Source organism: Mytilinidion resinicola (genome assembly GCF_010093595.1).
Source record: "Mytilinidion resinicola strain CBS 304.34 unplaced genomic scaffold BDZ99scaffold_2, whole genome shotgun sequence".
NCBI classification, from domain to species: Eukaryota; Fungi; Ascomycota; class Dothideomycetes; order Mytilinidiales; family Mytilinidiaceae; genus Mytilinidion; species Mytilinidion resinicola.
The window spans coordinates 1,624,431-1,637,292 of NW_022985438.1; the positions used below are offsets into that span (position 1 = coordinate 1,624,431).

The window sequence follows — 12,862 nt, forward strand, 5'->3', positions numbered from 1 at the left end:
GACCACCAGCGCATCGCTGATAACAGTGTGTGCGATGTGATAGCTTACGCAATGTCGCACGTGGCGTCGAAATCGGCGATGTGCCATGACCATCAGATTCTTGGACAGTTGCGCTTGTCGTAGCAATAAATGCGGACTGATACTCCGTGTATTGAATTGGAAATTGGACAGATACAATAATATTACAAACAATGTTGAAATTTGGAGTACAAATAAGGTGATATATCAGACGCCGCTCACATTGAATGTAAATAAACCATCCGGCTTCGGTGACAGCCCGAATAGGGCATGTCCGTTGCATTTCAGATGTGGCAGTTCACGTAGACGAACCCCTTCCTCCTCCACTATCATCAGAGCCCCTACCACTACTTCTTGAACTACCTCCATACGATCCACTAGAAAACTGACTCCCCATCAAAGCAGCTCCAAGATTCGGCGCCGGGCTAGCCTCGCGCACAGTGATGCTTGGAGCCAATCCAATTGTCGGGATGATTCCGTCCGGAATTGGTGCAAGGTGCGGGCTCGGACTCACTGGGACCCGACTCCTGACTGCCTCATCGTAGGCCTCGTAGAATTGGGTAAGAGCTATAGAATCAAAGCAGAATCTCTCAATCTCGTCTTTGATTTCTTCGGGAGTCTGTATGACCGCCTGCGCAGGCTTCTCGGCTAGTGCATGGAGAAGGGACGAATCTTGCACCGGCCGCGCTAGCGGCGAGGACAATGGTGACCGATGAGATGCCGTGTGTCGCTCTGAAGGGGTTGATCCTGAAGTGCTCGTAGTACCAGGTCGTCTTTCATATGGATCAGTCGGCTTGAACCTCGAAGCATCGCGAGATGCTGCGGCACGGTTGTTGTAGAGTCGGTTTGCAAGTAGCACGAACTCGCCTTTATCATTGATTTGCGCGAGAAGGCAACCAGATTTGTGGATAAATTGTGTGTATTGGTAGTCTGGTTTTCCCCAAGAGTAGTTGACGTCTACGTCAGAAGGAAACGCTGACGCAGCTTCGATGTCCAGTACAAAACCCAGTTTTCGTAAAAGAGCTTTGTGGTATACGTGCTTGTCGATCTTCAGCTGTGGTGCAAATTGAGTCGTATCGAAATATTGCTCCGGCTGAGACTTGGGCGGTTCCTTTGCAAGACGAATGGTGTATGGAGAGCGGAACGGATGTGCATCGCGAATACTTGAGGCTTCCGCGATGGGTACCTCCACAAGCTTCAAGCCGTATTTCTCGATCGAGGTAACCCAAGTACTAACAGAATCTTCGATCAACTTCGCTGTAACGTTCATCCAATCGATTCGAATGTGATAGCAGTTGTCAGGATTGTGTAGACGATCGTAGTGCAGATTTATAATCTCAGGCCGATACGACCGTCTCCTAGGGTCCACATCGTAGCGCATCACTCGACTCAGAAACACGCTCCGCTTAGGAGTGCCTGCTCGTGTCGGCGTTTTTTCGCCTTCTGCAGATCCGGTGGAGTCTGCAGTGCTCGGACGCGATCTACTAGTGCGAGATGACATTGACGACGACTTGGGTGGCTCAGAAAGCGGCGTCGAAGGCACAGATCTGTCTGAGCGACGGGTCCCAAACCAGCCAGTCCTTGAATCTGGACGAGGAGCCCGATATTCTTGAGCTATCTGATAGAAGAAATTTCCGTCTCGAAATTGATGCTTCTTTTGGACATGTTGAAATAGACCCTTTTTCATTAGCTGGTTTCCGAGTTCCACTGCCTCATCTCGAGTTTCAATGTCTTTGAAATTCTGGAGTATCCAGCTGACAAAGTCGAATCCAATGAAGCAATGGTAATGCAGACGAAAATGCCATCTTCGATCAACAATCGGGATTCCTTTCTCGCCCTGAAGATCCTCTGCTAACCTCTTAGCATCAATATTAGAGGTTGAATACTGTTCATTCTCCGAAAATAATTGAGTCGGAACGTCTGCAGCGTCTCCATCGACCAACAACGAGCTTTCAGGTCCAGCAGAAACTATCACAGACGGATCTCCGGTCCGGTACTCGATAGCAAGTGGATTTGGGTCTTTCCGCTTTTTGTTCGAAGCCTGAAAGTGGCCTTCCTCTGGTGGTGTGTAGCGGAACCGCTGCCATATCTGGGTCAATTTCCGGATGCCTTCTAATCGAACTTCCTCCTCTGAGTCCTCGCTGAGAAGAGGGAGTGGCCGACGACCAACAGAAGGTAGCTCAACTGGGATGAGAACAAAGCGAGCGCGCCAGAAGCGGAGAGAATCGGAGAATTCTTCGTGATATCCTGCGAGAAATGTGTCGATGTAATTCCAATTATACTCCCTCCTTGGAGGTTTCAAGATGATACGGCGGGCAGCATACTCCTTCTCCAGAGCTGTACGAACAAGCGGCTGGTAAAGTAGAGGAGAGTCTACCCCCGCAGATGTTTCTAAGGCAGTCGTCGGCTTTCGACTGAACCTTTTGATTTCAACTTCACCACCGGCTACGCAAACAAGCTGATGAATGGTGCTCCCCACACACATGAAAACTGTGTCACCATCATGTGACATGTATTTGGGATCGAATATTCCAGCAATGTCATGCTCACGACCACCTGCAACTTCTGCGACAGCTCTTCCAACTACGATCTGGAATCCATGGGACAGTCGAAATGCGATCAGCTCACGTATTAGAGATTCACGTGATTTCGGCGCCTCAGACATTTCATCATCCTCGTTTTGGGTGATCTTGTACGGATTTTCACTATATTCCGTTCTGAGTTGCTCAGCGGTGGGGAAATACTCGTTCGTTAGTGGAACCGCTGCCGGAGAGCAAAGAGACTTCCATTTGATCGCGGAAGCACGGAGTGGCTTCGGGAAGACGTGCTGCCAGCGTCGAAACTGATTTGCAAGATTCATGTTGTTTTTCTTGGGGTTACAGGGGTTGACCAGAACTAGCCATGGAGAGAGTGCGCTCGTTGGAGATAGGGTGCGTGGAATGTTCTGGGCGCCGCCGCTGGACGAGAGAGTAGGCTTTCGACTAGCTTCTTTCGATCCGGCAGCAATCAGGAAAAGGGAGTTCGGGTCTTTCGTAAGAGACTGTGGCTGAATATTTCCACCTCCTGCTTTCGTACCGTTGATGGTTTCCACCGACCTTGAAGCTTGTTCAGATGGAGAGTGGGTCAGAATAGCGTTGGGACGCGAGGCTGCCTTGATGGCAATTGGTTGTGAAGGGCTTTCGATTTCCTGAGTCCTGGTACTCGCAAGTTTGGCAGCAATAGCACCCTTCTGGTTGTTTTCTACTGTCATCCTGGTAGCTTCCACCGTTCCCGAGGATACAGTGGCACTGGCTACGGATTTGGAAGCCCCGAACCCAAGGCCACCAAAACTAATCTGTCTTGATAACCATCCCGCTTGCCTAGGATTTGCATCAGACTTTGACTTTGTGGAATTGGCGGGGCTGGTTTGGGGCTTTGATAATTGCGCTTGGGGTGTATGTGGCAGCGGTGATTTGATATAAGTAGCATCTTTTGTACTTAGCCGTGCGTTCTGTGGAGACGATACTGTCACTCGGGGTTGCGTCCGAACGGCGTTTTCGGTCTCAGCATACTCAGACTTTGGTGGCATGTCTCCATCTCCTTTCAGAGATGCGGGTCGTCGGATAGATCTATAGCTGTCAAAGGCCTCGTGTCGGTATGATAAATCGGAAGGCCTAAATCCCCCTCCACGTGATTGTGATTGACGACGAAGGGGTGACTCAGAGGTGTTGGACCGTTCCTTCATGAGCTGATGGAAATTGGTTTCGGGTGGTGGTCGTGCGGAGCTTCCGAGAGAAGCAATCGATTCATTGAAAGATGCGGAGAGCAGAGAGTCCTTCGGAAGAGAATGATGTGAGTCCCCATTATGCGGCTGCGCCCAATCCTGCCCTGTTTTGAGGATTCTCTCCTCAGCAGCACGCTTTTCGGGTAGTGACCTGAAGAGGTTCTCGTCGTACGTTTTCATCCATGTCGATTGTATATTGCGACCTTCTTTGAGGGAGCTTTCTGCGTGATTGTGATCGACCGAATTCTGTCCCGCTGTTGATGCGGAACTGGGAAATACGATTGGAGTATCTGTGAAGCCGTTGTGCATCTCGGTCGCTTTGTCAGAAAAACCTCGAAGGGCGTAAGGAAACAATAGCTCTTCCTCCATAAATGGAATAGAGATGTTGCTTAGCTCGCTTTCCATGATTCCCATCATCTGCAGTTCGTACATTCTACATCTGAGATTGAACTTTCTTCCGTTGTTGCGCAAGCGTGTCAAAGAGCCCTTGGTCCGCTTGGGTGGTGACAATTCCACAATCTCCTCAGAAGGGCCAGACCAAAATGACACGTCTATCCAGTGCGGCATCGCATAACTCCATTCATCAGTAACCGGCTCATTTGCCATTTGCAATCTCATTGGCGAACGCAGGTGCGCCGTCTTCTCTGGTGAAGGATTGAAAAGATGACCAAAACTTGGCCGATTTTGTTTGGGTGTTTTGTCGTCGCCGTCTTGATATGGGTCGTCCTCGGGTGATCCGCGATTTGAGAAGCGAGTCATCGTTTTCGGCGCTCCACTGGACTTAATCTTGGGATTCCGGTACTTAAACAAGGGTACAGAGTGCAACGGAATAGGTGATAGGCAAACCAGGTCAATGCCAATGCCCGTGCCAATCAGCGTATCAGTCGTCAGCTTAAGCATATTGTAGTCGACCTCGAATATGCCCGTGCCTGCCGATATCACAACGACAGAGATCCCTGTTCGAACTAGGTCGCGGTCGATGTAGTCTTTAGCAAATTGGACGGATGCCAGACTGATTGCCTCAAGAATGTTGCCGTTGGTTGCCATGGAAGGCGCGCCGGCTATGATGTAATTCTTCTTAGCATCCTTATCAGAAGCCTTCTCCCTCTTAGGGTCGCTTTCTGTCGAGTCATATTTCTGCAAGAGCGAGACGTCCCGGAGAAAAGCTTTGAACTCTTTTTTGAGTTCGTATAAGATATTGATCCAGTCTCCGCTTGCCATTTCGTTCACTACGACGCGGTAGTAGTCCTGGTACGGTCGGCCCTGGCTGTTTTTGTCTATTGGCCGAGGTCGCTTGGGCGGATGGCTCCCAGAGAGAATCTCCTCATTCTCGTATTCCAGCCTCGAGAATAGAATAATCGTAACTAGGTGACGGGCATTGATCTTCATCCAGCGTTTGAATAGCTCAGGAAGGAATCCGTTGACCACCTTGTTGAACATTATTTCCCCGGCGCCTTCGGTGTCGAAGTCCCACATCTCCTTCGACATTTGGATGAACAAGACATACCGCGCAGATTCGCTACGAAATATTGGTTTCGTTACTGAAGAAAAGTATCCTGAGTGAGTTGATTGGCCATTGATGAATACATTCTTAACTGTTGCTTTGATGGTTCCCATGAAGAGTAATTTTTGTCCCTTGTAGACGGTCTTATGACTGAGCTCTGATATCGCCATTCGCCACATATCGGCCCTAGCAAGATACTCATCTTTGAATCCAATCTCAACATGGGATGCAGAGTGAGTGTCCTCGTCGGCCTAATCAAGAGTTAGTTTTCAATTCTTAAATAAGCATACGTAGTAACTTGGAGTACTTACTGTGGTGATTATGATTTGCATACGATTTCGGAAATCAAACACCTTCGCAATTGTTTCAGATATCGAAACCTGGAGATTGGGATATTTCGCCTTCTGCTCGGCGCTCATGGGCTTGATCACAAAAACGTAGCTCTTTTCCAAGTCCATCTCACGGCTAGACGGAAACTGCGATCCGTTCTCGTCCAGCGTGAGCGTTACGGAATGCCGGCGAGGCCTCTTCGTCTGTGTATCTGTCGCTACCTCTCGAGACGTTTCGTCTCCCTTTATGTGCCTCATGTCGGTAGAACTGACAGCAGACTCGCGCGTCTCTGCGCGACGAGTATGTTCCGATGATGCGTTCTTGATTGATTGGAAGTCACGGACTGCAGTCGACTGTTTGAGTGCAATGATTCGAGCCAACGACCCCTGAGTGATAGACAGCTCAGGAAACTTTTCGGCGTTGAACACGACCTCATTTTTGGAAAAGTTTTCATCGTGGGTCCAGAGAGTGCAAACCTTCTGAACCCGCCTGGGTTTGATGTTCTCAGTTGACTTTGACATGATGCAGGTGATCTTAAGCCCAGAAGTATCGATATGCTAGAGCCATTGAGTAGGAGCCACCGATAGCGTGGGAATAATAACCGTTAGTGAACTCTTTTCAGTGAACCTGCCCTCGGTCACGATTCGACGCGGTACAGGGGATAGCCCAAGGCATCCCCTATTGCAAGTTGTTTTCGTTGGATGGGCCAAGCCACAAGCAAAAGCGAAAACTCGACAGACGAGGGCAGTAAAAGTATCTCTGGATAGGTAGCTTCACGATGAAGTTCATGAAATCAATGAAGGAATTGACGATGGACGGCAGGCTGATGGCAGACGAAATGAATGATGCATGAGCTGCGTCCTAACGGCTAGCGGCGGTTCGGGAGCTTGGCAGCCAGTAATCACGTAATCTCATCTACCACTCTTCGCTCACTTATTCGAAGATCTTTACAAGTCGCTTCCGATGACCTTGACAGCTCAATAAGACGCAGTGTTTCTCATCAAGTACATTAGTCTAGTCTTACTGACTTGAAAGCTGGGATCATGAAATCAGTGGAACACCTCACAGCCTCGTGCAAGCTTCCATGCCGTAAAATATAACATCAAACCAGGGTAAAACTTAATACTTAGTCTTCGAGACCACTATGTATTTGTTATGCATGAAGCAATTTGAAGACATTCATTGCATATATGTATGTACACAAAAATATTTGCACCGTCCTTCAAGCTTATATTTTAAGCAAAGTGCTTGTCAACAGTCGCCTTCATGTCTTTGGCAATCATCTGGTGTACCCTAGTCGTCGGCTGCACGAAGTTCATCCAGAGGTATTGATCAGCATGTTTCCCGACCATGCAATCATTCCAGCTTGCATCACCGTCCCCATCACAGAAGCTAGTAAGTGGCTTGGTGAATCCATTCGCGGCTACTGGAAGTAAGCCAGGGCGTTTCAACCGTCAGCCACCGAAACCTAAAACATTTCATCGCTAGTTCATCACCAACGTAACAAGTGAGAAAGATGAAGATGACAGCATAATACGGCGACAGTCCGAGATATTAGCACACAGAGAATCTTATTCCAAAACCCCGCTGCCCCCAGGCCGATCTTGTGAAATATTCTACGTAGCGCCTCGGCGAAAGCTTCATTATGCCTACGAGAAGCAGATACGGAACATAAGCTCATTCTATACATCAATTATTTATCTTTCGTCAATTACATGGATTCCACGCGCCCTAGTATCTATGGCTAAGGGTTCGAATCCGGTCGTCCATGGCTCGTGTCAAAAGAAAATGAGTAGCTGGAACCATTCCATCGTTTATTCATCCAATCGTACCTACAGACAGAGGAAAAACATGCGCAAGCTCCGATAAAAACACAAAACGTCCACCGACTCGACCAATGTCGTCGCCTCAAGCCGCGAGCTCGTACTTCACCTTGAACTCCATTCTGTTTTTGTCGAAGTCATGCTCATACGCGGCCACATCCTCGCAGTCCTCCGCACCTTCTCGGCGCAACGCCTCCCTGAGGGCCTCGAAGAAACTCGGTATTATGGCTCGAACGGCATGCTGAATCCCAGAGCTGAAGATATCACCCCTCCATGTCTCGCATATTTGCCTCCGCGACTTCTCCACAAAAGCGTCAAACGCTTCACCAGGTCCAGCAGCAATTGCTCGACGTTCTCCTGTGGCCAAAGAAGCCCAAGTGCGCACCAAGCCACTGTGGAGATTGACGTGTCGTGAGCTGGGAGGTCCCGTGTTCGACGTGACGGATGGTAGACCAGTCATGTTGTCCTCGAAGCGACCGCGGATTCCAAAAACTTGGACGAAGTGTTCCGCCCTTGCGTCTCGGATCTGCTGCAGAGAACGCAAATTGACCTCTATGGGTGTACTAGGTATGAAGGAGGCAGGGCATCGTTCAAAGCCACAGTGAAGCACACTAGGACCGAAAGGGGTCGAGAACGGGGGTAAGCCGCTGTGGATAGCCGCTAGCTCAGGGTTGATATCCTGATGATCTTCGCTAAGGAACGGAGTAAGGAGGATTGAGGCTACGACTGTCGTTGGAAGAGCTACCTGTGGATCGAGCACTGCGGTAGCGATCGGGTGATTGTGCCTAATATTCTTGAAAAAATTCTGCGCGGACGTACGAGCTTTTTGGTATGACAAGAGCCAAAAAACGAGGATCTGTACTCTTCCCATTACTTTCAGTTGGTCTTCTGGGACCCAAGCGTCCAGCAGCTCGACTTCCTGAGAGAGACAAGCGGAGAGTTGCATCCAGAACCGCTCGGGTTCTCTGATGAGCGATTTAGGTCCACCGAGATCCTTTGGTATGAGTGGCGCATTGAACTCTCTGTAGATCAGGCCTGAGAAATTGTGGCGCCACAATGCGTCACCGGACCTATCCTTCAAGAGCTGACCAAGAAACAACGTCGTGACAGAGTGAAGAACTTTAGAAATCTTCATGGTTCGAATGAGAACTTCTGAAAAAGCGCCAGACTTAGAACCAAAGGACAGCAGTTGCATGAATCCTTTCATAGGATACGTTATGACGAAGCTGGCGACCCCGTTTTGCTCGAAGTCTTCGGCAGCCCAAATCAGTGCCTCGGAGAACGTCACCCATTCCCCAACTTCACTGAATGTTTGCCGGCACCTCGTAGACTTCAGCATATTAGCCAGCATCCAAAGGAATGTAGAACGTCGCTGGACAGCTTCGTTCTGTTCATCTGCCGAGGCATCCCCGTTCTGCAACATGGACCCGGCCCATGATTTCGTCTTCACAGTCTGCTCAAGAATCGTCATGAAAAGTTGAGATAGGCCTGATGCACCAGTTTGCAAACCACCTGTCAACGTGAGGTACAGCTGCTGATTGATGTACTTCTTGTTCGAACCTTCGTAAGCGAGACATGGGAGTATTCCGGAGAGCCGTTCCTTGTAAATGGAGAGGCCAGAGGGTCCGAGAAGAGCGCATTGAAAACACACGTTCTGGCTCGAGACAACTTCTAGATTTCTCGAAGAGCGCCCAGCGGCTAAAGGAAAATTGAGAGCGAAATCAGCAGTGTTTGCGGCAGTCTCCTCTTGCTCGAGGAACTTCAAGGAAATCGACATCACTTCTTCGTCGCCGCAGCAGACTAGACAATAGCCTTTGTATGAAGGAACATCGAAGTTTAGGTTGGCGAGAGCCAATGTTGAGTCCGAAGAAACAACCGCGGCTCGTCGAGCCCGATTGCTACTCCTCGCGAGTATTTCGGCAGTAAATCCAGAGTACTCAATCTCAGTCAACTGTCTTAGAGCGGCATCAACTAGTTGATTGCGCTTGCGCACTACTTGCACTTCCGGAGACGAGGAGAATGTCGCAATTCTTTCCTGGTAATGCTCTCGATTCTTAGCGTGTGCTTCTCGTAGGCGCTCCTGGAGATCTTTCTTCTGACTTAGAGTGATTCCCTCTTCGCCCATGCCCGAAATTATCTTAGCAGCTCCGGCTACATCCTCCAGCTGCGGAGTCACCTGCTGCGATTTGTGTTTGGCGATAAAGGGGCGAAGTTCTGCGATTCGACGTCGTATCTTAAAAGCAATACACAGGTTGTTGAAAGCTTCTTCTGCAAGCAGAGGGAAAAGTTCATCGTCGGGAAGAGCTGCTGCTTTGACCAATTGATCAAGGTCAACATACACAGGGCCGTGATGAACCTTTTCCCATTCTGGTCCCAAGCTGACCCCCTTGGGGAGATTCCTGCGATATTCGTATTTGGGAACCGAAATGTCAAGGCTTTTGCAGTGTTGGAAAAATTCCCGTTCGTTTTTGAACTTGGTGATCTCATCCCAACTAGAAAGGTTTCTTGCTGAAGCTCTTGTGTTCAGAACGGAGAAACATCCCTTTGCAGCAATGATATAGATCCGACCTGTCTCGACTTCTTTGAACAGTATAAGAGTGTCATGTGAGTTCGCGAAAAACGAAATGCCAACCGAAATGTCCTATGTTCAACGTGATTAGCATATTCCGTCAAAATAGAAAGGGGTCAAAAACAGTTGCACAGATTCAGATTTACGCAATTAAATGAAAAGTAGGTAGGTTTTCTTACCGTTGTTTCCGGAGTACTGCCTCGCGAGCCTGTGATAAGAAATACCACGGGTATGCTCAATACGTCGTGCTCCATGGCAAGCTCTGCAAGCTGATTGACGTCGCTCCCGAACACTTGACCATCGGTTAATAGAAACCAGCAATCTGACTTCTGGATGCATTCCAAGGCCTCCTTCTTATTGAGGATAGAAGAAGGGGTGGTTCCACCATGATCAGCCTTCCACTTTATTGTGGAGAGACGTCTCGGAGCATCACATTCTTGACCCCATTTTGCGACTCGAGCCTCTTGGTTTACCGGGACCGATTCTACGAAAACACGTTCGGAGTTTAGAACGCTGTTGCTGTTGAACCCTGCTGACCCAGACGCATCAACAGCAAAAAAACTCCGCGAATTGAGAAACGAGGTATACTGAACCTGGATGTCGGATGGATCAGGTATAATCTTCCAAGACGTCATGACAGACAGATAGGTGCCTGGTAAGCGTTGAGAAGGAGAAGGTGCAGCGTGGTATTCCAGGCGCAGAGCGTCCGTTTATACATGAAAAAATGGAGATGGGATGGCTTCGATCGCGAAACAAGCCCAGTAATATATGAGCAGCCAATGACTCAGGCCCCTAGGGCTGAGTCGTTAGTTAGGTATTGCTTACCTTGGCCCTTGCTCTGCCGTCTCTGGGCTAAACTATATGGGTAAAATATCGGTCAAGTCATCGCATAGGAATCGCGGGCCTAGTACAGAACGATTTGTAAAGAATGCGCTGTATCATAAACCGCTCCTTCGTGGGACAAGTGCCTGGACTGCTGCCTTGGTTGCCGCCTTCGATTGCGGTGTGGTGTTGTAGTAGCGTAGACGCTTTACTTTCCCATGATTGAAATGGCCAGACGCTATGCCATATTAGAAGTATTCTCCAGCAATAGTTGTCCGACCGCGTCTATTTATCACGGTACGACCAGAAGAATAAACCCAAGCAAAGCTTAGAACCTGATTCTCAAACATTTTCATCCAGTTCTCTAAGGCTGTCTCGTTATGCTCAGGAATGTCAGCCTTATTAGACTGAGCTTCGTCATTCGCAGCTCTAATATTGTCCAATCAATTATACAGAGTTGTAAAGCTCCAGGGGAAAAGCTAGACGAACTCTATTACTGGTGCTCTAAGTACTGACCGAATCAGAACCTACATCTGCAAGTGTTCTGCAAAGCGCTCATTCCATCGTCATCAGAAAATATATGTAAAAATCACATGCTCCAAAGGATCCCAGCATTTCCTTCCTTCCGTAATGCTGCAGTTGCCAGACGATACACTACCGTCCGCGGATACGGAGAGTTAGCCGACAGCCGGGAGCTAGCCTATCGGAAAGTTGCACTAGGTTTGCTGTTGTACGATGCTGCCCTCGAATCCTATTTGACCTAGTCTTAGAAAAGCGCAGAACAGGTCAAAATTCCCCTCTTTGAAGGTGACGGAGGTGGCTAGATTCGGTGTGCTATAGGCCCGACCATCATATCACATTGAAGAATTGATGTGTGCCATTCTAGAGGATCGGCCGATCTTCGTGGTCGACACTGCCAATTTCACTCACGAGACGGGTTCCCACATTATCGGCTGGCGGGAGTGCTGCCGGGCTAAGGCCAGACATCCTAGTTGAGCATCATGTCCAGAGAAGGCCTGTGGGCCTCTCGCGTTGAATACGGAGTGTGGGTGTAAGCGGTTGGAGCATCCGTGGGAGTTCAACAAATGCTCTTCAGCGATCCGACCCGTACCTCCAAGTATCTCAGATACTTCAGACCTGCCTTATTTTGGTACAGCATCAGATCTGATCGGAAGCTGTAAGAGATTCAGAGCCCCTACCCACGCAAACTTTCACTTACACAGACCGGTTCTCGAACTTCCGACGGGCAGGGCAGCAAAGGACAGCCGATGGCGAAAATCGTCCGTGCAACCTTCTTTCAACGTGAGGTAGAGAGTGGTACAGGTTTTCCGTAAGGTCACACGCTATTGCTGGCATGTGGTGTGATGGAGAGACCTGCGTACAATCTGGGGAATGCGTCGAGAAGCAAACCTAGTTGCTAGATTGAGCGAAGGGTATGACAACAATGGGGAAGCGGGTCGAACAGCAGTCGCCGGAGCGGGTGGCTAATTTGGGTATGGCGTACCGTGCTGTAAGGCTGCGAGTGCTGAATTCGTGAGCTTCAGCGCTGCCCTGGTTGATAATGCAACTCTTTATGGGCGCGGATGTGGAGGGCTAGAGGCGGACACTGCAAGTGAGTTTGCAGTCGCATGATCCACTAAGTAGATGCTAAAATTGAAAAGATAATTGTACAGATCTGAAACAGAACAATCATCAATAAGAATGCGTGATGATAATACTTGCGAAGTCATCGCCAATGAATGTGAGGGACGGGTCGATGTAGCCAATGCACGTTTCTCGTTTCCCACTAGCAACATCGGCAACAGCATTGCAGAGATAATCGAATTTTCCGGCTTGCAGATTTCTTCAAGCTGCGTCCCGGTTACCGGCGCGCTTAACAATCCCAGTCGCCACCTTTGCAGGTTACCTACCGCCATCCCACATTGTCGATGGCCCTGCACATTAGCAGCTACTAGAGCGCACATATTAACCGAAGAGGCGCTCAGCCCAAGTTTTTCCGGTGTCTTGTACAACAATTGTTTGTTGGCAACCCA

The 12,862-nt window shown here is 49.1% G+C and overlaps 2 protein-coding genes across 2 annotated transcripts; both read right to left on the reverse strand.

Moving 5' to 3' along the window:
• Window positions 1-14: 14 nt before the first annotated feature.
• On the reverse strand, window positions 15-6,426 carry BDZ99DRAFT_494049 (uncharacterized protein). The gene is made up of 3 exons (XM_033723283.1): window positions 6,220-6,426; window positions 5,597-6,174; window positions 15-5,536 (listed from the first exon to the last, which is right to left on the reverse strand). The coding sequence occupies exons 2-3, from the start codon at window positions 6,134-6,136 to the stop codon at window positions 317-319; spliced, it is 5,760 nt and encodes a 1,919-aa protein (XP_033583140.1). The 5' UTR covers window positions 6,137-6,174; window positions 6,220-6,426; the 3' UTR covers window positions 15-316.
• Window positions 6,427-7,198: 772 nt separating this feature from the next.
• BDZ99DRAFT_433163 (uncharacterized protein) lies at window positions 7,199-10,735 on the reverse strand. The gene is made up of 2 exons (XM_033717386.1): window positions 10,187-10,735; window positions 7,199-10,079 (listed from the first exon to the last, which is right to left on the reverse strand). The coding sequence occupies exons 1-2, from the start codon at window positions 10,640-10,642 to the stop codon at window positions 7,524-7,526; spliced, it is 3,012 nt and encodes a 1,003-aa protein (XP_033583141.1). The 5' UTR covers window positions 10,643-10,735; the 3' UTR covers window positions 7,199-7,523.
• Between the last annotated feature and the right edge of the window lie 2,127 nt (window positions 10,736-12,862).

What these genes read in the sequence shown, in the direction of transcription:
- BDZ99DRAFT_494049 (XM_033723283.1), bottom strand. Translation starts at nt 6,136, where the DNA reads ATGTCAAAGTCAACTGAGAACATCAAACCCAGGCGGGTTCAGAAGGTT. An exon ending in TGCAAATCATAATCACCACA is followed by an intron (nt 5,537 to 5,596) that starts GTAAGTACTCCA and finishes ACTCTTGATTAG; the next exon opens with GCCGACGAGGACACTCACTC.
- BDZ99DRAFT_433163 (XM_033717386.1), bottom strand. Translation starts at nt 10,642, where the DNA reads ATGACGTCTTGGAAGATTATACCTGATCCATCCGACATCCAGGTTCAG. An exon ending in GCAGTACTCCGGAAACAACG is followed by an intron (nt 10,080 to 10,186) that starts GTAAGAAAACCT and finishes CGTTGAACATAG; the next exon opens with GACATTTCGGTTGGCATTTC.